The 27,272-nt window shown below is 55.2% G+C and overlaps 1 protein-coding gene across 2 annotated transcripts in view; it reads right to left on the reverse strand.

The window, feature by feature from the left end:
* MARK4 (microtubule affinity regulating kinase 4) overlaps positions 1-25,079 on the reverse strand; it is a 30,368-nt gene extending 5,289 nt beyond the window's left edge. Inside the window, exons 1-14 of one of the 2 annotated variants that reach the window (XM_032388359.1) lie at positions 24,837-25,079; positions 20,323-20,523; positions 17,416-17,469; positions 17,263-17,311; positions 16,513-16,578; positions 16,366-16,436; positions 15,543-15,599; positions 13,402-13,638; positions 10,236-10,355; positions 9,679-9,778; positions 8,199-8,308; positions 7,933-8,092; positions 3,923-4,140; positions 1,818-1,921 (exon numbers count right to left, since the gene is read on the reverse strand). In XM_032388359.1, coding sequence (XP_032244250.1) covers positions 1,818-1,921; positions 3,923-4,140; positions 7,933-8,092; positions 8,199-8,308; positions 9,679-9,778; positions 10,236-10,355; positions 13,402-13,638; positions 15,543-15,599; positions 16,366-16,436; positions 16,513-16,578; positions 17,263-17,311; positions 17,416-17,469; positions 20,323-20,523; positions 24,837-24,887 — 1,598 coding nt within the window. In that variant the 5' untranslated portion in view covers positions 24,888-25,079. The remainder of the gene's footprint in view (positions 1-1,817; positions 1,922-3,922; positions 4,141-7,932; positions 8,093-8,198; positions 8,309-9,678; positions 9,779-10,235; positions 10,356-13,401; positions 13,639-15,542; positions 15,600-16,365; positions 16,437-16,512; positions 16,579-17,262; positions 17,312-17,415; positions 17,470-20,322; positions 20,524-24,836) is intronic. The other variant, XM_032388360.1, reaches the window with a different exon arrangement.
* Between the last annotated feature and the right edge of the window lie 2,193 nt (positions 25,080-27,272).

Genomic DNA, 27,272 nt, shown 5'->3' on the forward strand with positions numbered 1-27,272 from the left:
ACCCTCCTCCAGACCCTCCCAGTCCTGACAGGAGGGGCCAGACCTACAATTTCTATCCTTCCAAGGACCCCAGGACCAGCCTGGGTCTCAAAGAGGGAATCCTGACTGTGGCAGATGCTACTACCTCTCCCTTGGAATCTGTCCTCCTTGTTTTACTTTTAGTAACCAAACTTCCTAAGGGTGTGAGCGTTGCACATGGCCACCCAGCCAGAGACTACATTTCCCAGCTCCCTTGCAGTTAGGGATGGTCATGTGACTAGTCTCTGGCCAATAGGATACAAACTGAAGTGCTTTGTCCCATTTCTGGGTCAGGCCTCTAAAAAGCATGCAGCTTGCGCTCCACTCTTCCCATCCTTCTTGCTGGTTGAGAAATGGTGACAGCTGGTGCAGTGGCCTCAGTCCCAGAGCTGGAGCCTCGGTTTGAGATGGGCAGGAACAATCTGGGTCCTTGGAGGACCTTGCCTGCCTACCTCTGGATGGCTCTATCAGAGAGGCCTAAACCTCCTTCTCATTTAAGCCACCGTCCCTTGGGGTCTCTTCGTTACACCAGCTGAGTCTACAATCCAACTGCTACACTGTCTCTCGACCAAAGCTGGAAGGCTATGCACTATAGTGTTTACAAACACACACGCTGCAGTCAGTCTGGAATCTTTGCTCCTTGACTTGCCAGCTGTGTGGCCTTGGACGAGTTACTTAACCTCTCTGAGCCTCATTTCCTCAGCTGTAAAATGGAGATACCGGGATCTACCTCACAGAGTTGTTAGGGCCATTCAACCAGCGAATACACACAAAGTCCTGGCATACAGTTCCTGCTTGATGAATACTCACTATTATTTTTATTTAATGACCACGAAATAAGCGCTCACTCATCGAATGCCCTCTATGTCACAGACCCTGTGCCCAGCACAGGACGCACCTGATCCCCACCGGATCCCTCTAACAGGGCCTAGAGGCAGAGAACATCAGCCCCATCTTACAGAGGAGGAAACCGAGGCTCAGAGACTTGCCCGAGGTCATCCTGCTAGCAGAGTGCAGAGGCAAGATTTGAACACAGAATGTAGTAGCCACAGAATCACTACTCTCAACCACTCCATATCCTGTCCCCACCAAACAGTAACACGCGTTTGTCAGGTGTTGTCCAGAGTGCACCTGGGTGTCGTGCCCTGGAGTCCTGGTGGGCGGGAGTATCATTATCCCGAAGCCCGCCCCACTCCTCACTCCTGGACTTGAATCATGATGTGAACTAATTCAACCTCCGCCCCCCCACGCCAGTTTTTTTAAGTAGGCTCCACGCCCAATGCGGGGCTTGAACTCCCGACCCTGAGATCAAGGGTCTCGTGCTCTACCGACTGAGCCAGCCAGACGCCCCTAATTCATTCCCCTTTTATGCTCCAGCCAGTCCGCATTGGTTTCCCTCACTTGCCAGCTGAAAGAGACCGAACAGACTCAGGAAAACTAGTCTGAAAACCAGCCAACAAGAGGATGTTGAAGCTGTGACATTCTGGGGCTTCTCTCAAGTTCTAAAAATTGATCATTCAAAAAAAAAAAAAAATCAATTCAGTTTCCCAAGGCTCGTAGGCGGAGAACAGGGCAGACTGCTTTCCTGGGGCCGATGACTAACTAATTAAGAGGGGAAGATTTTCGGGGGGCCGGGCAGCGGGGCGAGAGGACATGGGTAGATTCTGCCAAGGGAAAGGCAGACACACACACACTCCCCAGTCCCCACGGCACCCCTTCCCCACAATGGTTATCATCTTCGATCAAGGAGGGCCCCGCTCCCCTACACCCCGCTCCCCGCTGCTGCTCCCTCTCCATACCTGTTCTCTTTGCCATTTGGCAACAGGGAGGGGCGCTCAGCCCCAGGGCGTTCTGTGCAAACATAGGTGTTTCTGCGGGTCATCATGCTGGGAGGGAGGTTGTTCTGTGGGAGACATGGCCAGGAGGGAGTGAGGGGGGCGGAAGGACACCCCTCTACTCCCCACTTATCCTCCCTGGCCTCCTTCATTATGATCGATGCCGGGGCCAAGACTGAGCAGGTGATGGTTTACTCCGGGAGAAAGGAAAGGTTAACGAGCCAGCCCGGCAACTCAGGCTAAGGGTCACGGAGCTGAGACAGGGGTGCTGAGGGAGAGTGGGTCAGGGGCGGTGCCCAGGGGGCAGCCTTGCCCACTCCTCTCCCAGCTCTGCCCCACCTGGGTAACAGGCCAGCCGTGTGAAGCTTTCCGTAGCATACTTATCCATGGCACACTTGCAGTCTCCTGGCCTTTGCACGGCCGGCCCACCTGCTTGGATATTCCTCCCACCTTTCCCCTTGACTCACACCTATGTATCTTTCAGGTGTCGGTTCATAATACAGCTGGCTGAGTCAGGTGCCTTCCTGGGGCCCCCACTGCCACCTCGATCACTTTGTATCGTCAATATCTGTCCCCTTATCCATCCCCACCTGCCCTGGACTACGACCCCCGTCGGGTCAGGGAGTACACGTCGGGATCATGCTGCCTCCCCAAATGTGCTGGGAACTGATCCCTCATTTTCTGTCCTCTGGAAGTTTCTCTAAGGTTGGTATTATTCCTTCTTTCAGTGGTTGGCAGAATTCCACCACTTAGAGCCTGGAATTTTCTTTCTGGGGCAGTTTTAAGTTACGGATTCAAGGTCTTGGATAAGAACATAATACTGTTCAGATTTTCTGTTTCTTCTCGAGCAAGTTTAGTGACTTGTGTTTCGAAAGACATCTGTCTATTTCATCTAAGATGTCACATTTATTGGCATAAGGTGGCTCCTAATACCGTCTTACTGTCTTTTTATGTTGGGGCAGAGTTTTCCTTTTGATCTCTGATATTAGTAATTCGTGGGGTTCAATGATAGTATTAATCTTTTCAAGAACCGGATTGTGGCTTTGTTGGTTTTCTCTAGTGTACCTCTGCTTATTCCTTTATTGACTTTTATTTCCTTCCTTCTACTTTTGGCGGGGGGCTAATTTGCTGTTCTTTTTTTTTTACCTTTTTAAGGTAAAAACAACAACCAGAGCCTTCATGTATTGAGTGCTTACTGAGCTGGATGCCGTGGGCGGTTAGTTTATGTCCAAGATCTTATGAGAGCCTCACAACAATCCAAGTCCTCTGATGAGCCCATTTCACAGGGTGGAATACTGAGGCTCAGAGAGGTGAAATCACTTGCTCAAGGCCACACAGCTCACCAGTGCAATTCAAGCTCTGGTCTTAACACCTCCTCTTTTGAGGAGCTGCAGAAGCAGGAAAGCCAAGTACTACATTTCCCAGACTCCTCTGCAGCTCAGGATCCGCGTATGAATGGGTTCTGCCAATCTTTGCACTCGGGAAGATCTGGAAGGTGGCACTGGGGTAGCAGTGGCCTTTCTGTCCCCTGTGACTCCTGCTTACACGGGCAAGGTCATGAGATGAGGGTCTTTGCCTCAGCAGAGCCTCAGTGCCCGTTATTAGAGTTCCTGGCATCGAGGGCCCTTCTGGGAGAGAACAGTGTTTCTGAGTCTTGAATTACAGTCAAGACCATGTGTCCCGGAATTCAGCAGTGCTAGGGTCCGCCCCAGAGGTGGCAGCCCCCTCAGTGGGTCAGTTCTGCGGTGGTGATGTGTCACTCCTACGGGTCTAATCCACTGCCTGCCCCACCAGCCCTTCCTACAACTTTGTAAGTGCCTCATTCCCTGTATGAAATCCCTCCTACCCAAAGCAAGGAGAGTGCTTCTTTCTGACACTGAAGGCTAATTTATATGCGAGCCTCCAGCACAAGCTCGGGTACGGAGAGAGCACTCAAATGTCAACGGGATGAACGAATGAACAGACAGAACAAGGAGTCCTGTGTGGTAGGTCTGGGGAACAGGATAGGGAACAGCAGGGTCTGAAAAGTGTGAACCAGGCGGTCACATCCCCCAGCCCTGGCCACTCACAGGGGTGCTCGTGCTGTCCTTCCGCCGCTCTGGGATCTCTGCCTTGTTGGGGTTGTGGGCGCTGCTGACCATGGGGCTGGAGGGGGGCAGTCCCCGGCTCCCGCTTCCGGCAGCACTGCAGCCCGCCTTCCGGCCTGGCAGGCGCTCCTCCTTCAGCTCCGCCTCCCCGGTGCTGGTTGGGCTGCGCTTGGGGTGCAGGGGTGCGGGGGATGGGCCACCTGGTGGAGGGAGGGGACAGTCAGGGCTCGCATCACCTGGAAAGGCCAGAACCTACTCGGGGTGATCCTTAGAACCTCAGAATTCCTCACATAGGCTACAAGCTCTGCGTGGGCCAAGCTGACACGATCTGTCCCAATGACAGATGCACATGCTGACCCCCCCGCAACTCCACGGAAATGACATGATGCACGTGTAGGTTATTCACTGCATCGCTGTTTTGTTTCTAAGATTTTATTTATGAGAGAGAGAGAAAGCATGTGTTGGGGAGAGGGCCAGAGAGAGGGACAAGCAGACTCCTTGCTGAGCAGGGAGTCCGACGTGGGGCTCAATCCCAGGACCCTGAGACCATGACCTGAGCCGAAGGCAGACCCTTAACCAACTGAGCCACCCAGGTGCCCCGCATCACTATTTTTTAAAAATATTTTATTTATTTGAGAGAGAGAGAGAGAGAGAATGAGCAGGGGGAGGGACAGAGGGAGAGAGACAGACTCCGCACTGAGCAGGGAGCCCGACATGGGGCTCGATCCCAGGACCCTGAGACCATGACCTGAGCCGAAAGCAGACACTTAACCAACTGAGCCACCCAGGCGCCCCCACATCACTATTTTTTAAAAATATTTTATTTATTTGAGAGAGAGAGAGAATGAGCAGGGGGAGGGACAGAGGGAGAGGGACAGACTCCACACTGAGCAGGGAGCCCGAAGTGGGGCTCGATCCCAGGACCCTGAGATCATGACCTGAGCCGAAGGCAGACGCTTAACTGATTGAGCCACCAGGCACCCCGCATTGCTATTTTTTTTTAAGGCCAAAAGACTGGGAGCAGCCCAAGTGCCCCTTAGGAGGGGAATGGCTAAATGAAGTCAAGCTATTTCTGTACAAGGAGGAAGCTGCTTATGTACCAAGACACAGTGATCTTCAAGACAGACTGTAGAGCAGAAAAGGCAGGGCCTGACGTCTAAGGTATGCTGTCATTTGTGAAAGGGGAAACGTATAGATTTCTATTTATCTCTATTTACTTGCTTATACATGAACATCTTAAAAGGCTATCATGTCTTAAAAGGTGAGAACGTTACCTTTATGGTATGTGAATATGTTAGTATTGTATTTATACATCTTTATCTCTCTCTTTTTTTTTTTTTTAACTTTTTTTAGTGGCAGAGGGGCAGAGGGAGAGAGAATCTCAAGCAGACTCCCCGCTGAGCATGGAGCCCGACGCAGGGCTCGATCTCACGACCTGAGCTGACCTGAACCAAAATCAAGAATCTGACGCTCAAGCGACTGAGCCACCCAGGTGCCTCTATGTTTCTTTTCTTTTTCTCTATCTCCTTTTTGTTTCTATCTTTATATACAGTCAACCCTTGAAAACACGGCTTTGAACTCCGCAGGTCCACTTCTATGTGGATGTTTTTCAATAAATACCATACAGTACTGCAGAGGTCTTTTCCCTAAGATTCTCTGAAGGACATTTTCTGTTCTCTAGCTTGCTTTATGGTAAGAATACAGTATATAACACATACAACAAAGAATGTGTTGACGGACTACGTTATCAGTGAGGCTTTCAGTCAACGGCAGGCATTAGCAGTTACGTTTGGGGGGAGTCAAAAGTTATATGTGGATTTTCGACTGCACAGGGGGTTGGTGCCCTAACCCCCGCCTTGTTCAGGGATTAACTCCATGGATTTATGAATAAAATCTCTCCCAAACTGGTCACAGTGGCTGCCTCCAAGGACAACTGGGGGCTGGAGATGGGTGTCCAATGAAAACTTTTTTACTGTCTACCCTCCTTGTACTATCAAATTTTGAAGGATGTGACTGTATTCATCTCAAAAACAAAACAAACAAATCTGGTCCCTTGGAACATCTTAGGAAATTATCGTCTTAGAACCAGCAGGTTTAAGTATGTTCACGAACTTCGGACAGTCGAAACTTCTATGTGTTACATCCTCAGGAACCTTCATGCTCCAAAGTCCCAGAACCGTAACAAGCTCTGCAATGACGGACACGGGGCACCCGTCGACAATCCTCCGAGAACCCCAGAAGCCCAGAAAGTTTCCATGTGAGTGTTCTTTAAGGTGATATGTTGTAACCAGGGTCACAAGCTTCTTAGCGACTTTCTGTGCCAATCTGGCTATTTTATAGGTGGAAAAAGGAAATCCAGGGAAGGGAAATGACTTGACCATCCAGAATCCCACAACTTCCTGCTTAGGAGTGACGCGTGGGTTTCCCTGACACCCCCCTCCCCATGCCAATGCCTGTCCCAGAGTAAAGCATTTCGAAGGAGGGCTGCAAAAAAGTGGGGAGTTGGACACCACGCTGGCCGTTCCTCACACGGCTAAACATGGCGTTACCACGTGAGCCGGCAAGTCCACTCCTACCACATGCCCAAGAGAAATGGCCACATACGTCCATACGGAACCCAGCACGTGAACGGTCACAGCATCGTTATTCACAAGCGCCAAATGGCGAAAACAATGCAATGTCCATCAGCTGACAAATGGAAAAATAAAATGTGGTAGATCCACGACATGGAACATTACTGGGCCATTAAAAGGGACGAAGTGCTCGTCCATGCTAACACGTGGATGAAAACGTTGTCCTAAGTGAAAGAAACCAGACACAAAAGGCCATGCATTGTATAATTCCTCTTACACGAAATGTCCAGGATAGGGGAATCTGTAGAGGTAGGGAATGGATTGGTGGTTGTCAGGGGCTACAGGGTGGTGGATGGGGGTTTGGAGGTTGATGGCTAGCTAGGGCTTGTGGGGTTTCTTCCTGGGGCGATGAAAATGTGCTAGAGTGGATTGTGGTGATGGCTGCTGTTAGTATCTGTGGATACTAACACCACTGAATTGTCCGCTTTGAATGGGTGGATTGTGTGGTGTGTGAATTATTTCTCAATAGAGCTGGTAGGGGGCGTCTGGGTGGCTCAGCCAGTTAAGTGTCTGCTTTCAGCTCAGGTCATGATCCCGGGGTCCTGGGATCGAGCCCCATATCAGGCTCCCTGCTCAGCAGGGAGCCTGCTTCTCTCTCTGACCCTCCCCCCCCCACTAATGCACATGTGCACTCTCTCTCACAAAAATAAATAAAATCTTTTAAAAAAATAAAAAAAAAGAATAGTTGGGAGGATTCACATTTGAAGAGGGTGTGGGTAAGAGACCTCTTGGAAGTTTCCACGCCTAATCTGTGGTGTTGGTGGTGGTAAACTCTATCTTCTGTGGGTGATATCTTTCAGTTACAGAATGTGGGGTACAGGTGGGTGTCTGCCCAGCCCCTTTCCACTAGGAAGGGCCTTTCAAATTTTCAGTGTGGAGGAGAGCCAGAGGGCAGGCTCTCAGCAGCCACTTTGTGCAATGTGTCCTCCTATGTCCTGATCCCAAGTGGACCCTGACTGTGAGAGCTCTATCCCTGACAGGTGGAACAAAGGGATTCCAGCTATCACTTGGGCTGGTCTCTAAATTGGAGTTGGGAGACGGAAGGGGAGAGACTGGGAAAAAGATAAGGGGAGATACATAAGAGAGAAAGGAAAAGCCAAGAACAGAGAGGGTGCAAGAAACAAAACAGTATCTGCTCTGGCTGCTTTTTCAGTTTCCAATCCCTTCCTGACCCTGGCTGTGTGTTCCCGCCTCCAAGTTCCCTATAATGTCCCTGCATCTTTATATGAAATTCCTCCCTTCTCTGCAGCTGGCTCGAGCAGGGGTTTCTGTTGCCTGTGGTCCAGACAACCCTGATGTAACAGAGGTCTGAGGCCTCGGGGCCCGGGATGGCGTGTGGGGGAGCGGGGCCATACTCACAGAAGTCGCTATGCCTGCGCTGCCGGTGGTAGGTGGAGGAGGCGCTCCGTTGTCCTTTGCTGTGGCTGGTGCCTTTGCTGGAGCTCGTTCCATTGGTGGTGTCGCTGGGCGCCCGCACCCGTGCCAGGGCCAGCCCCGGGGTGCCCCGGTCCCCACCCTCCTGCAGGAGGATGACAGACGAGGAGCCTCAGCCTCTGTCCCCTCTGCCCCAGAAGTCCCTCCACCCCGGGCATCGCGCATCCCAAATGCCCCTGGCGCCTTCTGACCTCAGTCTTCCTGCCCAGCAGGAGGTAGGTGGCGGTCACTTCGTTGTACTTCTGGCTGGTCAAGGCCTCTTTGATTTCTTCCCGCGTGTAGCCCATACCCACCATCACCTCTGGGAGAGGGGGATGGAGAGGAGGTTCAATCTCCCCAGACCCTTCCCTTCCACTCGTTTCTGCATCACATAGCAACGCCTGCTCTTTGGCCTGTTCAGGATCCGTACCCCCTTCTGCCAGCAGCACCCTGATTTCCTTGGAAGAACATTTCTTTCCTGCTCACATCACCGGGCAGACTCCTGCCTGCGCCAAACCCCAAGGGCAGGTACATAACCCAGATCTGACCAGAGTCTTCCACCCCCAAGGCCACACTGATTGGCTCAGGGCAGGCAGATGACCCAGGTCTGGCCATTCAGAACGCTCCAGACCCAAAATCACGTTGATTGGCTCAGGGTGGGCACATGACCTGGCTCTGGCCAATCAGAGCATTCCATCCCCAAAGCCAGACTGATTGGTTCAGGGGTAGCCAATGGGCACCAGCCTAGAGCTTCTATTGGCACATTCAGGAAAGCGGCTCCTATTCTTGAGGGGGTGTCCAGGTGCTAGGATCTGCTGTTGCCAGCTCGTTCCTGTGGCCAGAGCTTCCTGGGAAAGAAGCCACCACTAAGATTCCCAACGACTGTCTCTGAGCACCTGAATCCAGCCATGCCTGAAGGCCGGCATACCCTGGGCTTTTTAGTTATGTGAATGAATCAGTTACCACGATTAGGTTATAACCACACAGAATTGCTGATGTTAACAATTTTTGACCTATAAAAATGGCAGTTTCAAATGGTTCAGCCTATTACTCTTCTTACTGGCTTAGAGTAATCTGTGGTGTTGAAACGATCGTAGAAGGGCTTGGGTTTTGTCTTCTGTAAAACCACAAAAATCCTGATTAATGCAGCCAGCTCTGCTGGTGGCCTTGAGGGTCACTGGATAGTTCCTAAGGGACTCTTGCAGGGCTAATGCCTTAGGGATCAAGAGGTCAAGGGCTCCAGGCTGGAGGATCTGGGATCAAAGGGTAGGTGGGTGAGGCACATGCCTACATGGGGGTTTTCCCCAAACATGCGGGTTACTGATGACTTGTGCCCAAATACTTCTGGACGTGATCTGCAATTTCTTTTTGTGTCTTAACAGTCACAACTAAGTACTTTACGTAGATTAACGCATTTAATATATTCACAGCAACCCTACGATCGTTTCTACGATTGTCCTGTTTTACAGATGAGGAAATAGAAGCACCGAGAGGAGAAGCCACTTGCCCAGGGTCACACAGCTAGAAAGTAGCAGCACAGAGATGGGAGCCTAGACTTCTCCACTCTCCCTAATTGCCTTGCAAACTTCTCTCATGCGCTGACCCGAGGGGCAGGTGCTGGGAAGCTCCCACCCCTGGCTCTGTGGCCCGTAGCTCTGAGGAGCTGGGGCACCTGCTCTCCCTGACCCTCACCGATTCGCTTGGTGTCCCCGAAGTCCTCCTCGGGCTCTGTGTATGGCTTCAACTCCTCACCCTCATAGCCGATGTTGATCCATTTGTCTTTCATGATTTGCTGCAGGAATCGGGGGCAGGACAGGGAAGGGGGAAGACAGATGTCAGAAGAAACTGGGGGAAAATACAGCTCCCCATCGCCCAGGCAGGCCCCCAGGTAGGGCCACCTGCCCTGCCCCCCACCTCCAAGACCTAACACCCCAGAATCGAGGGCTTCCTGACAGCTAGCACCTCCTCACCCGCACCCCCAGCACCCCTCCCGATGTCACCTCCCTCCTCCGCATCATCTGGGTCCCCAGCACCCTATAATAAGCCTAGGAGCTCATTAGCTAATTACTGGCATGGCGGGGAGTGGGCGAAGCTGTTTGGGGGGTGGTGTTGAGACGGGCCCGGGAGTCTTTTCCCGGGCTGCCTGGCTCCCCTCCCCCTCCTAGCCGCGATCTTAAGCAGATGGACACAGGAGAGGAGAAATGAGGGCACGAAGGTTGAAATGGGAGGGGTGCGGGGCTGGGGCTTACCTCGAGAGTACAGCGTTTAGCTGGGTTCAGCACCAAAAATCTCCGCAGGATGCTCTCACAGTCTGTTGACATGTAGAAAGGGACCCGGTACTTCCCTCTGAGGACTCGCTCCCGCAGCTCCTGGGGGGACGGGGTTACTGGGGGAGGGGTCCACCCCACCTCCCCACCCGTCACTCACTCACACGCATGCATGCGCGCGCACGCACACCTTTCTCCCCTCACAGAAGCAACAGGTGGCGAAAACCCACCCCTTTTTAATTTTTTTTTTTTTTAAGATTTTATTTATTTGAGAGAGAGAGCACAAGCAGAGGGAGCAGCAGGGAGAGGGAGAGGGAGAAGCAGGCTCCCCGCCGAGCAGAGAGCCCGATGCGGGACTCGATCCCAGAACCCTGGGATCACGACCCGAGCTGAAGGCAGCCGCTTAACCGACTGAGCCACCCAGGCGTCCCCACCCTCTCTCCTCAGCACAATTCCCCATCTCTAAAATGGGAGCCCTGTATACGACTTCGTTCCGAGGAAATCTCACAGAGAAAGCGAATTCTACAAGCCGGGTCAGACGCGAGTCAGCATCCGGGGCCTCAGTCTCCTTCTCTGCACCCAGGGCTCCCAGCGCCCACTTGCCAGGCCAGGGTGTGAGTGAGTTTAAGTAAAATGTCCAGTACATGTCTGGCCCAGAGCAAGTGCTACTTCAATATGAGGTTTAGGAAGGGTGAAGAGTGGGGGTGGGGGGGTGGGGGCGGCGGGATCCTGCCCACCCGCCTCCCACCCCTCGGATTCCCCCTCCCCTAGGCATGCCTGTCTTTCCAAAGAACTACGAGACCCCCCTGGTAGTCCCAAAGAATGAGAACTGATTTACACGCAGACCTTTTTTTGGTAAAGGGCCTTTTATGAGGGGCCCTGCCAAGACAGAGAAAATAAATCCCACGCGCCACGCCATGGCGCACCAGCGAGAGCCCCTTCCAACCTCAGGAAATGGAGGGACGGCAGGTGATGTGGGTGGGTTGGGGCGGGGGGCGTCTCTGCGTGGAGCTCTGTGCTGGGGACTGGCCTGGGAGCCCCCTTCCCCGCATTCTCCTCAAAGGGCTGGAAGAGGCATGCACCTGGGAGCCTCCTGGGTCTGCAGACCAGCGCAACCCTGAAGGGTCGTGCATATTTAATAATACTGAGTATCACTTTCAGAGCAGAGCACTTACCCCGAGGCCGGGCAGTGTTCTAAGTGCTTTATGCAAGGCACATCTGTGCTCACAACAAAGCTGCGAAGCAGGACTATGATGCCCATTTTTCAGACAAGGAGACTGAGGCCTAGAGAGGGTAAGTCACTTGCGGGAAGAGCCTGGGGCAGAAAATGGCAGGACCGGGGCTGAACCCCAGGCAGTCCGGCTCCGGAGCCTGTGCTGTGTAACCACCGCTCCACCCTTCTCACCTCAAAGATGGTGAGAAGTAGCCACCGGGCTGTCAACACCATCACTGGTGAGGCTCCCGAGTCTAACGCCCTGGCCAGGTGCCAGGTCCCCGGGGGAGGGCTTCAGACACCCAGTGGGGCCCTAAGTGAATACTCTTCACCTCCCCATCTTACAGGTGGGGAAACAGGTTCAGAAACGGGGGTATGTCCCAGGTCGCTTCGCAAGGAAATGACAGAGTGGGGACCTGCCCCCAGCTGCCTGTCTCCTTTCCCCGGAAAGGTTTCGGGGGGTCTGTGGGGGGCGAACCAGGACAGCAGGAGGCAACAAGGGCCTGGGGCAGGTGAGACACTGGCCTTGCCCTCGGAAAAGGTCCCTTGGCTTCATGCTTGGGGTTCAGATCATCCTGTGATCATGAGCGCTTTGCACGCCTGATCTCAGCGAGCCCTCCAATCGCGGCTACAAGGCTGGTTACCCTAGAGATGCGGAACAGAGCGGGAGCCTGAGGCTCAGAGGGGTTGGCCGCTCGGGGGGCTCCCTCCTCCTCATCACTCAGGTCCCTGCTCTTGTGGCCTGTCCTCGGCAGCGACCTCCCTGACCTCCTGAGCGCTCCTAGCTCGTGGGCCACCTCGAGAGGACCGAGCGTTCCTGCTCGCACCACCGGAACCCCATCACGAGGAAACGCCGCTCACCCCAAACCGAGGGGGGGCCCTGCAGCACAACTGGCCCGAGGACCACAAAGCTCCACAAAGCCACGGCACGAAAGACAGAGGAACTGCTCGAGATGAAAGGAGGCTTTTAAGACACCGGTCAACTGCGGGCAACTCGGAAGCCTGAATAAACACTGGGGCGGGAGAGAAAGCTACAGGGACAGTCTCAGGACAGCTGAGGACATCGGAGCGTGGCCAGGACTGCACCACCACGGTTCTCCCCAAGTGTGGCCGCAGACAGGAAAATAACCCCGTCCCAGGAGGTACCTGCTGTGGGTCCCCTTCAGGGACAGACGGACGTGGTGCTGCAACTAACCCCCGAACAGTCCATCAGGAACGATGCGCCCGGACAGACCGACGGGGCCCACGCGGCCCCACGCTCGCTACCAGAGCGCCTTCCGGAAGGTAGTTCTCCGTCCCCGCCCCCACCCCCCAGCACTGGCCAGATTCTGACATGATGTACGTTTTGCTTATTTATTTTGTTTTCAAAGACCAGGCCAGTCCCCAGTCGCCAGCACAGAGCTCCACACAGAGACTCCCCCCCCGCCCCCCCCAACCCACCCATATCACCTGCTCTGCTCTTTCCCGTGAGGGCAGGGATTTTTCCGTTTGGAGTGCCTGATTCAAAGGTTCTGAGTGCGCTCACCGAGTTATGTGGCCATCACTGGGCAGTTCTAGAACGTTTCCATCCCCCCAGAGAAAGCCTGTTCTCCAACTCCCCCAGCCTGGGGCAACCGCTCATTTGCTTCCTGTCTCTGGATTTGCTCGTTCTGGACGTTTCGTAGAAATGGCATCACACAACAGGTGGCCTTTGTGATTGGCTTTTCCCACTTAGCAGGCTCTCAAGGGCCAGCATGTTGGAGGGCAGAGATTTTTGTCTCTTTTGTTCACACCGTTATCTGTAAAACCTAAATCAGAACCTGACCCGGCCAGCCCCGCCACCCCTCTGGCCCTCTACGGAGCAGGTGTGGGGGGAGGGGCTGCGGGCCCAACTGTAGGGGGCCGGGGAGACCCTCCCGGGAGATGAAGACCTCCACTGCTGGCCCCGCCCAGCACCTTGAGGTTGTGCCCGTCGAAGGGCAGGGAGCCACTGACGAGGGTGTACAGGATGACGCCGAGGCTCCAGATGTCCACCTCTGGCCCGTCGTACTTCTTGCCCTGGAACAGCTCCGGGGCGGCGTACGGGGGGCTCCCACAGAACGTGTCCAACTTTGAGCCCAGCGTAAACTCGTTGCTGAAGCCAAAGTCAGCGATCTTGATGTTGGCCTCGGCATCCAGCAAGAGGTTCTCAGCCTGGGAGGGGGTAGAAGGTAGACGTGTGTGGTGGACAGGAGCACGGGCTCCGGAGCCGCCCCCCAACCCAGTACTGACTGTGACCCGGTTCCCTACTCCCCGTGTGACCTTGGGCAGTGACTTTATCTGTCTGGGCCTCGGGTTCCTCATCCAAAGAAGGAGGATAATCATAGCTTCTACCTCGCAGGGCTGTCTGAGCATTAAGTGAATCCTAAAAGGCCTAGAACAATCTTTTGTACCCAATAAGCACTATATAACATTAGCCATTATTATGCCATGTGGTCTGCAGAGCTGGGGGTCCTCAGGCAATCTCCTGCCCCTTTCTGAGCCTCAGTTTACCCAGCAGGAAAAAAAAAAAACCAACATGAGCACTGACTGCTCAAGACTCATAAAAATGAAAAAAAAAAATCAAGGTTCTGTCTACCTTTGGTGGCACGCATTCTTATAAATGCCATTTCGCGAGCAAGGAAACGGAGCCTTAGGGAGACCACCTCGTGCCCACAGCAAGACTCCAAAAGAGGCCTGGCCTCGCCATGGCTTGAGCGTGGAAGGAGCCTCCAGCTTCCTGCCTCTTGTAGATTTGGATACATATAGCCCTTCAAAGTGTTGCCCACGTCTGGCTGGTCCCAGCCACGGCCCTTCCCCCGGCCAGGCCACCTGCACGTCCGGCTTCCTCATGGTCTCCCTACCTCCTTTCCCCACCTCCAAACCAACAGGGGCAGAGAACCCATAAAGACACACCTCAACGTAATGGCATCTCAACCTTGCTCAGAGGTGACACTTCCCTTCCTAGCGTTTGAAGCTCTGTCACCTAGCCACAACCCCGTGTCTGGGTGGCTCCCTCAGGTCAGGTTGGCCCCCACCCCCACCCGGGGTGCACTAATCAGATTCCCCAAATCCCTTTCAGCCACTTCCAGGACCCTCCACCAGGGGGCGTGCCTCCTCCAGGTGACGGCAAACTCCCAAGCCTCAAGGGGCTTTCTCAGGGGGTCGGTACAGACACGGAATGTGTCTAGAAACTTCTAGAGCAATCTGACAGTCGGTTTTTTGTTTGTTTTTTTAATGTAATAATAGTTTTAAAAAATTGGTCTTGTATTTTGGACATCTTCCCCCCCCCCCCCACTTCATTTTTATTGTACTTCACAAAAGTATTTGTCAGGGCGGACTGGGAATTGAAAATATTAGAACAAACCCGGTCCTTCACTATTGATACCTTGAGAAGACCTTCCTTAAGGCACGGCGTCTAGCACACAGGAGGTGTTCCAGAAACGAGAGTCAAGACAACTCGACTGAGCAGGACAAACATTTCTCTCTCCGGTCTGGGTCGAGAAGCCCTGAGACGTGTGGTTCTCAGGGTGGAAGGTGTGGAGCGGGGTGGGGGGTGGGGGGTCCAGGCTGGCTGAGTCCCTTCCTTGCTCGGAGTAGCCTCAGGGGCTCGCTCTCTCTCTCTCTCTCAAAGGTCCTTCTTGAGTTCGGAGATGCCTGCGATTCTAAGGCCCAGAGGCCATGTGACTCTGGGGCTCTAAAACCTCAGTTCTCGAAGGTTCCTGAATGTCCTAAAGTCTGAGAGATGCCAAGGCTCTAGAGGCTCTGAGAGCGGTGAACCCTTTATCGAGTCCTTGTTCGGCACACACGTAATCGTGTGCAGTGTCCGTGGACGTTTTGTTTCCTTTCCTTTGTTCTCTCCTCCTGCCCCCACCTCCCTACCTGCTCCCCCATCTGCTGGCCTTCCTCTGCCGCAGAAGCTTGGGAAAGAGTCAAGGGGCCCTGGATGCTGAGGGAGGAGGACGGGGAGAAGAGCGAGGGAATGTGGAGGCTACAGGGGATCCCCAGGGGGCCTGGAGGCGGGACTGGGGACAAGTGCGGGCTGCGGTGGGGAGCCTGCCGTGGGGTGGGGGACTCACCTTCAGGTCCCTGTGTACAATGTTTTTCTGGTGACAATAGTGCACGGCCGATACAATCTGGAACGGAGGGAAGAGAAGGTCAGTGACCTGGGGCCCCAAAGCCCTCGGCCTCTCTCCGGCCCCATGAACCTACTCACAACCAAGACCCAGAGCCCCAGGCCTCCTCCCCTAGGCACAGGCCGGGATGCTGGGGCCTCATGCTCCGATTCAATCACAGTGGGAAATGCCAAGGGCCCTGCACAGACCCACATCCCCACTCAGACACCCGGACACCCCCAGACCCCTGGACACCCTCCCGGCAGGGGCCTCGGAACCAGGACATCACAACTGGTCCCCTCCCGACTTTCCCATCTGGAAACACACATAAGAACACCGCATACCCACAGACAGACACTCTGCCCCAATACACCCAGTCTAGCCCCGTCAGGGCATCTGGACAGTCGTGGACCAACACCCTGGCTCAAATCCCTCCCCCCATCAGACACGCACCCCTTAGCCAGACACCCGGGCCCCCCTCACGCATACACTTCTACCCGCACAGCTACACCCTTCGTATCTGGGCACCCAAATCCCTATTTCCCCCACGCCGTATCCGCACTGCCCCGCTCACAGGCTTCAGGACCCTGGCACCTGTTAACCACGCTCCTACGCACTGGGCCCACCCTCGCACCCACACGTCTGCCACCCGCACACCTGCATTAGGGCATCCTCACACCCGGGCGTCTGCAGGCTCGTGGACACCCGGACTTACGCCCCCAGACCCCCTCCTGCCCGGGGATGGGGCGCCACTCTCAGCCCTGCCCACGGCCTTGACCGCCCCCACCTGTCGGAACTTGGCTCGAGCTTCCTTCTCCTTCATGCGGCCGTGGGACACGAGGTAGTCAAACACTTCTCCTGCAGGGCAGAGGCCAAGTGGGGTCAGCGAGGGGCGCGGGGGGCGCAGGGGGCAGGGCGGGGAGGGACGCCTCACCGGCACTTGCATATTCCATCACCAGGTACAGCGTCTTCTCCGTCTCGATCACCTCGAAGAGCTTCACTGCAAGGACCCGGGGGGAGCAGGGTTATTTGGGACGAGAACCCCCCAGCTCCGCCCACACTCTGTAACTACGCATGTGCTGACCAGAACACCCCTTACTCAAGAACGCTCCATGGCTCCCTACTGATGGCAAGATTTCCCAAACTCCTCAGCCCTACTTCACCACCTTTCCTACTTTCTCTCTCACAAGAAAGTCGGCTCTCTGAGGCCGAGATTTGTGTCTGTTTTCTTTCCTGCTTATGCCAGATAGCAGCCACTCAATAAACATTTCCTGAGTGAACAAACACGTGGATGAATAAATGTTGTGGCCACATCCAGGCCAGGCTAAGTCTTGTCTCCCCTCTGCCTCACAATGACAAGGACAGTGCTCACTGCTGCTGACAGTAATCAGACCAGGTCCCCCAGCTTAGTTCTGAATGGAGTGTTTCGAATGCTCAGTCTTATCCAAACCCCACAATGACCTTGAAGTAGGCCCTCTTATAAACCCCACTCCAGAGGAGGAAACTGAAGCTCAGAGAGGTTAAGTGACTTGCCCAAGGTCACACAGCCAGTGAGCAGCGACACCGCTAAGAGAAAACAGGTCTTTCTAACTGTGAAAACTGCCGATTCTTCTGTCCCCCAACTCTCTCCTCTGCCAAGTGCCCCAGTTGGTAGTCTCTGAGCCCACACTCTTCCCCTCCTCACCGATGTTGGGATGGTTTAGGCCCTTCATGATGCGGACTTCCCGGAACAGCTGGGCATGGCCAGAAAAGAAGAAAGAGAAAGATGAGGGTGGGCGGTTTCGATGACCCTCTTCCCAACCTTGTCACCACCCCGCTCCCTCTCCCTAGGCCTCACTTTCTGCAGGCTGCTGGGGTTCAGCTGGGTTTTGTCAATGATCTTGATGGCGACCTGGAGGTGGAAGGAAGGGGTAAAAGATCAAGGTGCCAAGGGCTCGAGTTGGGAAAGGCCCTCCCAACCCAGATTGCCCAGGAGTGTCCTTCCTTTGCCCCCTCTCACAGGAAGCCCTCAATCAGGGCCGTTCCTGGTGGATGGGAGATCTGGGCCTCAGGACCTTTGCACAAGCCACTGTGTCCAGTGCTCCCTGACTTCTACAGGGAAATATCCCCTATTCCACAGCAGGGCCTGGGTGGGGCTACTCAGGGGCCTGTGTGAATGCGTGTGAGAGTGAGACCTTTTGAGGGCCCCTCTGTGAGGGCACCTCAGACCATTCACCCAGCATGTCTTGTTTGTCTTGCATGCATGAATTGTGAAACAATAAATAACTGTAGCTAACATTTCCTGAGGAGTCACCGGGCCTCAGTCTGTGTGCTTTACAAACGAGAACTCTTTCAATCCTCACAGTATGAGTGTTAGAATTATCCCCATTTTACAAGCTGGGAAACTGAGGCACAGAACTGCTCAGGCAGTTGGCCAAGGTAACATGGCTAGGAAGTTTGTGGGCTGGGGTTTGAACTCATGCAGCCTGACCAAGTTTACCTCTTAAACATCTAAAACTGAAGAAAATACGTATAGTTTATTTACTTTTTAAATTTTTTTAAGTAATCTCTATACCCAACGTGGGGCTCGAACTCACGACCCTAAGATCAAGAGCTGCATGCTCTTCCAAGTGAGCCAGCCAGGGACCCCTAGTTTTAAAAGAGCTTTGAGCAGTGACCATGGGGGAAGAATCGGAAAGTTAATGAACTCTCCTTATATGCATCCTGCAGTGGGGTTAAGTTTTTATTTTGAATTGCACTTTGGGGCAGAGCCCCATAACTTTTTCAGTAGTGAGGGACCTTTAAAAGTCTTAACTCAGGGGCGCCTGGGTGGCTCAGTTGGTTAAGCGACTGCCTTCGGCTCAGGTCATGATCCTGGAGTCCCTGGATCGAGTCCCGCATCGGGCTCCCTGCTCAGCGGGGAGCCTGCTTCTCCCTCTGACCCTCCCCCCTCTCATGTGCTCTCTCTCTCTCATTCTCTCTGTCTCAAATAAATAAATAAAAATAAAATCTTTAAAAAAAAAAAAAAAAGTCTTAACTCAGCTCTAGGTCTATAGTTTTCCCAAAGGGTTTTGGGGCCACCCCCAGATCCCCTGGATTACAGAATCCTTCCCCTGAGAGGCCCTGTTTCCTTAGAAGCTGATCCTCTAGGAAGCCCCTGGAATCAAGTTCAAAATCCACACAAGGGGAACGACGTATTCTTTGTGCGGGAGAGGGTCCGTTAGCTTTTCTCATATCCTCACGAACGGGTTTTTAATTTTGGCACTTTTCATGCCAGTATTGAGACGATCATATGGTTTCCCTCCTTGAATCTGGGAACGTGGCGAAGTACACGAATAAATTGTCAATTTGAAAAGAACTGTGCATTCCTGGGATGAACCCAGCTCTGTCATCACACGGCTTTCTTTAACTGATGTGACGGGTCTCTTTGCTAATATTCTGTTTGAGATTTTTGGATCTATGTTCACATGTAAGGCCAGCCCATAATGGTGTCCGTAGCTCGTTCTGACGTCTTGGTCATCATGCAGCTAGCACTTCCAATCAGCTGGGCAGTGGAACCTCTTTCGTTAATCTCTGGAAGGATGGGCATAAAATCGGAATGTTTGGTAGAACATGCCCATAAAACCATAGGAGCCTGGTATCTTTTGTGTGTCTGGTGTGGATGGCGTGTGGGCAGGACAGAGTTCATCCGAGGCAGCGGAAATCGCTCCAGCCACGTCCTCTAAAATTAAAGGGGAACAGAGGAGTTCCCCCCTCCCCCTGGCGTGAGTGAGAGGCTTCATATCTAGGTTACAAGGTCAGGTCTGTGTGGGCACAGTAATGTTGCCCTACTCTGGGGGCAAGGAGAATGGGACTGTGGGGAATTGAGAACTCCAGTGAGTTCTCGTGGGGTCTCATGAAGATCGCTGCAAGATCTGACGGAACCAAAGCCCACCACTGCAACGGGGAGGTGGTCCGGGTTTAGACACAAAAGCCGTGTGAATTCTTAGAAACACAACGCATGGCTCTGCCCGCGATCTGAGAGTTCCCAACAATTCCAGGGACGATGACCGATATTTAATGAGCACTGGCCATTAATGCGCCATCATCCCTGTTTTAAGGTGGGGAAACTGAGGCCCAGAGGTGAACACGGTTTATTCTAGAGCTGATGTCCTCCCATCACCTCATACTCCCACATCATTTTTTTTTTTTTAAGCTCTAGGCCCAACGTGAGGCTTGAACTCATGACTCAGAGATCAAGAGGCACGTGTTCTAGGGCGCCTGGGTGGCTCAGTCGTTAAGCGTCTGCCTTCGGCTCAGGTCATGATCCCAGGGTCTTGGGATCGAGCCCTGCATCGGGCTCCCTGCTCAGCAGGAAGCCTGCTTCTCCCTCTCCCACTTCCCCTGCTTGTGTTCCCTCTCTCGCTGTGTCTCTCTCTGTCAAATAAATAAAATCTTTAAAAAAAAAAAAAAAAAAAAAGAGGCACATGTTCTACTGACTGGGCCAGCCAGGCACCCCACCCACATGGTTTTTTATTAAATAGCCTTTACTACGGGCCAAGTCCTGGGCTAATAAGGACCTCATCTACATTTAATTCCCACGGTAGCCCAATTCTACTTGGATTCTTCTGGACAAATCTGAGATGTCCTGACCTGTCCCGGAGAGAGTCAGGGACTTAACCTGAGATCACAAAGCAAAGCGAGGGCCAAGTCTGACTTCGCCCCACCTCCCACAATGCTGGTGCCGCAGGACTGGGCCCCGCACCCCGCCCATCCCCCCACTCACCTCCCGGCCGGTGAGGATGTGCCGGGCCAGCTTGACTTTGGCAAAGTTGCCTTTCCCAATGGTTCTCAGCAGGCGGTAGTTGCCCACGTGGGGCTGCTCCTCGGGACAGGAGGCGATGGAGTTTCGGCAGCGGGCACCCAGGGAGCGGCTGGACCAGGACGGTCCCTTGTCTGAGGAGCGGCCACTGCCCAAGGTGCCATGCTGGATGGGGGGACGGAGCGTGAGTGGTGGGCAGTGCCCATCTGATCCCGCCTTTGGTGGCTCCCGTGGGCTGGGGCGGTTGGCTCCAGCCACTGCCACTGGCCCCTTCGTGGTCCTTCTCGAACGCGGGCCAGAGAGAAGCACACTGCCTTTGGGGGTCCCCATCTCTTGCTACAAGAAGACGCCTCCAAGAACAAAAACGCTGGGGTCCCCCAACTCTGCAGCATCCGGGGTCCCAGACATCAGGCTCCTCTCCCCACCCCCCAAATCCCGACATTCAGTCTACCCCCAACTTCCTTTTCCAGGTGCTGGGACCACAGTAGTTTACTCTAAACACTGTGGTCCTCAATCCCAATCTGTGTCCTCAACCTGGGTTCAACTCCACCCCAGGTCTCTCTCGCTGCTCTCGACTTCCCGGGTCACCCATCACCTCCCCATCCGCCAGCCCCCCACCCCCCGATTCTACTCTGAACCCCAAGAACAGCATTTTATTCCCAGCTTACTGCCCCTAACATTTTCTCCCAATTCTTCTTGCCCCAAATTCGACTCCAAACACTGTAACCAACACTCTTTCATTCTGCCCTGACCTTCCAGCCCCACACGGTTACCTTCCTCCCGTGGAAACACTGTTGCCTCCCCCTCGTGGCCCCCCCACCGCCCTGGGAACCGCTGTCTCCCACACCCGCGCTCCCATCTGTCCCCGACGTTCTGTTCCTGCTGTCCTGTCCCTCCTGGGCCTCTCCCCCGCAGGTCACTGCCTGCTCCTGATTGTGAGCCCCAGGGACTGTGCCTCCCTTTCAGCGCTGGGGCCCAGGGTGCAGGCTGCGGAGGGAGCCAGAGGCCCCAGCAGAGGTGGCTCTGCTCAGACCCTGCGCTGCCCTCCCTGCTTCCCGGGGCGGGGGTGGGAAGCGCGGGGACAAAGGTTGCTGAGGAGGAGAAAGGCCAGGTAGGCAACAGGGAATCCGCATGGCTACTGTCTGATTCGGTCATCATCCCCGTCTTAAGGTGGGGAAACTGAGGCCCGGAGCAAGACAGAGTTTAGCCCAGAGTTGCTGACCCTCACCATCACCTTATCACGCTGACTCACACTCCTACATGTTTTTATTACGCTGCTTTTACTACGGGGCCAAGGCTCGGGCTAGTAAGCACCTCATCTCCATTTAATTCCCACGGGAGCCCATTGAGGGCGGAACCTACATCCTCACACTCCAGAGGAGAAACTGAGGCTTGGAGAGAGAAGGTACCATGTCAAGGTCACACAGTTCCCCCACAAGGCGCAGAAGAACCACCGCCGCCGCTGCGGCCCTAACCACATGCCCACTGCCCACTGTGCCCTCACCCGGGGCCTCCCGCCTGGGTCCAGTTACCATCCACACTCTCCAGACAGGGACCCCCAAGGCTGAGGCAGGGTGAGCACCTTGGCCAAGGTCAGGGATTTGATCCCGGGCCTGGTGGCTCCTGAGTACTGAGCTCTTACCCACATCCCACTGAGCTGCTCACAACCCCAGGTCTCAGCCCAGGGGAAGGAGGGCAGGCAGGGAGGTGGAGATCCTGGCTGATAAGGCCCTGATCCCCACCGAGATAAGGTCTGGGAGAAGAATCCCCATCAGGTGGCACCAGGGGAGCCAAACTGGGGGTGGGCTGGCACCCCACTGAAAGCAGCATGCTTGAGGGACCCCTGCAAGGGGCGGCTGGGGCATTGGGTGACAGAGCCCCCAGGGGCCGGGGGCGGGAGCTAAAATTGGCCCACACCACCAGCTGGCCCGGCTCCCTCCCTCCCGCCCGGCTGGCGCCCCAACACGGGGCCTGTTGCTAGGGAACCTCCAGAGAGTTCGGCGGTGGGGGGGGGCTAGAACTTGGGGTGGGGGAGCATGACCCCACATGGCTGTTGTCATGGTAACCGGGTGGCACGGGAAGAGCCTGAGACCTCCAGTTCCAGAGGGAGAGGTGAGCCCCAGGCAGGACAGACAAGCAGGACTTACACACTAGTTGGGAGGACAGGAGACAAGAGGAGAGAAGGGGACTGGCCCTCCTCAAATGCCCACCAGGCACAAGTCTGGACCACGAAAGAGGAGGAAGTGCTCGGATGAGCCCCATTTTACAGATGAGGACACCGAGGCTCACGGCGGTGACGTCACTTGCCTGAGGTCACACAGCTAGGGAGGGACAGAAACTAGATTTGAAGTGCATCTTACTCACATCCTCTCCTTGGCTCCCTAAAACATCCCTAAGAGGGAGGTGCTATCATCAACCCTATTTCGAGATAAACTGAGGCTCGGAGCAGGGAGGGGATCTGTGAGCTCCTGCAACCACCCGATGACAGCCCCCAGGTGGAGAACGCATGGCCCATCTGACTCATATTGTGACTATTCACGATAGCAGCGGACAAGTGAGGAGTGCGTCCTATGTACCAGGCTTCCCCCGTGTCATCTCGAGTCATCCTCTGAGGGACTCAAGTGATCATCCCCACTTTCCAGAGCAGGAAACCGAGGCACAGAAAGGAAGAACGAGTAGTCTGAGGACACAGCGCCAACCGGCTGGCAGAGAGAGCCAGCATTTGAACCCGGGCCCGTGGGCTCCCTGGCACTTCCTGAGGGACTTGGGGGAGGGATGGGGATCTCACTGGAGACTCCAAATCAGAGTCTGGCCTATCATAGGTGGGCTGCAGCGGCGGCAGCGGGGGGGGGGGGGGGGGGGGGGGGGGGGGGGGGGGGGGGGTGCTCTCTGTGAGGGAGGGTCTTGCAGGATGAAGGGACGGAGATCAGTCTCTCCGGTGGGAGATCTGGAGTGAGGGTGGCTGGGTGGGGGTGCAGGGACCTAGCAGAGGCCTAGGGGAAAAGGGACAAAGACCCCAGCTGGGGGTGGTGGGAGGCCCTTTGGAAGGGCTGAGAGTAATCAGAAACCGGGGAGATGGGAAGGGGGGGTCTCCCAGGACTGTTCTGGGCTGTGGTATAGGGACAGAGGGCCTGGGAATAATGGGAAGGATTAAAGCCATGGGGCAGTGGAACTCAGAAGAGCCAAGGAAACTCCTAGAAGTTAAAGGAGGGGGTTTCTAGGAGTTTCTAGTCTTTGGGAGCAGAGAAAGGTCCAGGAGCATGCAAGTCCTGGAGAAGGGGCTTGCTGGGCAAGGGGCAACCCAGAAGAAGAAAGCCTGAGCCTTGTGGATGTCAAAAGGGCCTAGAAACTTGGGGAGGAGGTTTCCAGCAGACAGACCCCAAGAGAAGAAGGCTTACAGCCAGGGCAAGACCCCAGGCTTCGAGTCTGGGAGTCTTCTGGAAGGAGGATCTGGGGCCTAGCCTTGTGAGTGGGGAGAGGCCTCCGAAGCTGAGGAGGGGGTTTCCCTGGGAGGCCAGACCCCCAGGAAGGAAGAGGGAGGCCCTGGGGCAGAAGGGATGGGGACCTGGAGATTAGGGGAAGAGGTGGTGTCCTGGGAGGAAGCTCCTGGCCTAGGAGGGGATCAAGGGGTTGGGGGCTTGGGGAGGGGGCTTGCCTGAAGCTGAGAAGTTGATACAGGGAGGATGAGGCCTGGAGTCAGACTAGTTCAGGGCCTAGAAATCCCAGACTAGGCTAGGGGCCTGGAAGTTGGAGGCCAAGGCCAGAGACGGTCTGGGGGTTACTGCGGGGGGTGGGGGGGGGACCCGGGGTACTGGGAATCCAGGGACAGGGCTGCTTGGAAGATAGGGGCCAGGCCTGGGAGTGGAGAGACCTTGAACAAGCTAGAAAGGGCCCTGGGCCCAGGAAAAGGTGGAAACCGGCTTCCTGTGAGGGGGTGCCCACAGGATCTGGGAGGATCCAGAGGGGCGGAGGGCTGAGAATGAGAAGAGGGGGGTTCCTGGGGAGCCCGGCACCCACATCCAGATGGGGAAGGCCGGAGCCAGAGGCAGGACTGGGCCAGGCCTTCCTGGGAGAGGGCCAGGGCCGGGCCTTGGGGTCAGGAGCCCTGCAAATCCGGGAGGGGGCGAGTTATCGGATGCGGGCGGCCAGGAGGGGAAGGGGCTTAAGAACACGCCGGAGAAGGGAGGGGCTCCTGGAAGGCAGAGGAGGGGGCTTCCTGGAGGGAAGAGACCCGAGCGGAAGCGGTCTGCAGAGGGACAAGAGAGGGGTCCCGAGAGAGGGGCGCCCCCAGGGGTCGGGCTGAGCTGGAGTGGGGGAGGGTCGAGAGGCCTGGAAGTCCGGGCGGGGGTCGGGAGGTGGCAAGCTGGGCCGGGCCCGGGGAATGCAGGTAGGGGCTCGCGCGGCGAGGGGCACACCAGGACGAGGGGTTCGGCGGCTGAACCCGACCGGCGCTCCCCAAGGGGCCGGGCCCCACTCACCGTGTCCGAGTTCCGATCGTTGCCCGGGGCCAGCGCCGTCCGCGAAGACATTTTCTCCGGATCCCGGGGGACTGGGCGGCCGGGTGGGGGGGGCGGGGGTCCCGGGGTCCCCTCTCTTCCCCTCCCCCCCCGCTGGCCTGGGGACGCGAGCTCAAAAGCTGGGCGCCGTGGACACCCGGGTTCGCGCCGCGGGAGAGGGGGGCAGGGCGGGGAAGGGAAGGGGACGCCGAGGGTCCTAGTGGCCCCGTGCAGTGGGGGCCCGGGGCGCCATGGGGGCGGCGGGCAGGCGGGCGGGCGGGGGCCGGGGAGGGGGCGCGGAGCCGGCCCGGGCGGCGGCGGAGGGAGGCGGTGGAGGGGCTGGGGAGGAAGGGACGTCAGGGGGAGGGGCGGGCAGGGCGGGGCCGCCGAGACCCCGCCCTCTGCCGCCGGCCCTTAAAGGCGCAGGCCCGGGCTAGCCGGGGGCTCTGGGGGCGGAGGCAGGTCGGGGCGCGTCGGTAGGGAGCGTGTTCTCACAGGAGTGTAGAGACTCACCGGAAGAGAAGGGGAGAAACGCCGGGGCAGAGCGCCAGAGACGCAGAGAAAGATACTGAGAGACGCAGAGATAGGGAGAGACAAAGAGACACAAGGGGAGAGGGACAGAGGTGGGGAGAAACCCAGACACACAAAGAGATGTAAAGGGAGCCGAAAGATCGGAGCGACAATAAGAGAAAGAAAGAGGGAGAAAACACAGGGAAAGAGACACACACAAAGAGACAGAGATTCAGAGAGAACAGAGACACAGAGAGCGACAAAGCCTGAGAGACCCACACACGGACACGGAGGGAGAGGCAAAAAGAGACAAAGAGAGACAGAGACTCAGAGACCTGTGAGGAGACTGGAGACAGCGACAGAGGCAGAGAAGCCCCCAGGGACGAGAACCAGGCAGACGGCGCTGTCCACATTCTCCCTCCCAGCCACCCTCTCTCCGGTCGAGGGGCCCAGGAAGTTCTTGGGCGCGTAGGGCTAAGGGTGCCGGGGGCAGAGTGTGCTAGGCAGAACCACTGGCAAAGCCTGACCACCGTCTCTAGCCAGGTTGCCTCCCACCTCCCAGAAAACTCCAGAGCCCCAGGTCGTGGCTACCGGTTCCTCTCCTGTGCACCCCAGCTGGGATCTGAAGACTCTCCCTATAGCTCTGTGACTCAGGGCGGACCTCAGTTTCCCAACCTATAAAGTGAGGGGAAGGATAGACAGGTTGCCTTCCTGGCAGGGCTGAAGCAGGTGTCAGAGAGCCCTGTGTAAGTATTCACCTGCAGGGTGCAGCTGCTGTCGGGATGGGCAAATTGAAACCAGAGAGTCAAGGGCTTCCCTGAGGTCATCCAGTACTGTGGGGACCACCCATGCCCTCTAGACCAGGGTGGGATGAAAGAAAGAGGGGCATTGCATAGCCCGCCCTGGCCCCAGAATCCCACAGCCCTTGGAGGGACGGGATCCATGCCCTGCCCCTGTCTGACTGATCATCTTCTCAAGCCTCAGTTTCCCTTTCTAAAATAGGGGTGTGATGCCAACAACGGTGTGTTGGAGTCAGCCCGAGTGAGCTGACTGTTAAAGTCGCAGGAATTTTGGAACTGGTTGTTAAACAGCCATTATAAAAAATTGAATTATGCAAACATGTAATTAAATAAGTTATACTGAAAACAAAGGTAATAAATACTCATCACAACCCAATTATTTTACTACATTTTACTATTATCTGTGATCCTGAGGTTATTTACATCTATTGTACGTTCATAGAGATACAACTGTATGATGTGCTACTGCGCATCTCTGCCCCCCAAAACTCTTTCAGTGACATCACTGTAGCTTGACATCACTGAATTCAAGCTTGAATTAGTCATGGTGGGAATATTTACACCATGGAAATTGGCACACGCCACAAATCAAGGCTCCCTGCCCTCAACCCCCCAGAGAGCTGGTTGTGAAACATTTATCAGCACATCACTGGTTGATCCTATCAGCTACATAGACTCACAGAGGCTTCCTTTGTGTCAGGCTCTGAGCCCTTTATCCTTTCTGCCACCCTGTGAGGTTGGACCATCATTATCAGCCCCACTTACACATGAGGAAGCAGAGAGCCTAAGAATTAAAAAAAAAAAAAAATCACAGGCTGAAGGTCACATGGCTGGTGAGCAGCAGGACTGAGATTTGAAACAAAGTGCCTCCAAACTCTGGAACTTGGGCTCTTAACCACTATGGCTTCCTGTCCCTGAAAAATCAGTCTGCAGTAAATTAATGAGACTATATACGTAAAAGCTCCGCGTGTGAACAGATTAGAACTTTATAAGTGGATGACATTACTGTTGTTACTCAGCAGATGGGGCCCAAGGAGTCCCAGGGATGGTGGGATGCAGAGAGGGAGGAGTTCAGGCCGGAGTTCTGGAAGTTTTGAGATCCCAAGGG

This window comes from Phoca vitulina, unplaced genomic scaffold, assembly GCF_004348235.1.
Source record: "Phoca vitulina isolate PV1807 unplaced genomic scaffold, GSC_HSeal_1.0 scaffold52, whole genome shotgun sequence".
In the NCBI taxonomy this organism is placed as follows: Eukaryota; Metazoa; Chordata; class Mammalia; order Carnivora; family Phocidae; genus Phoca; species Phoca vitulina.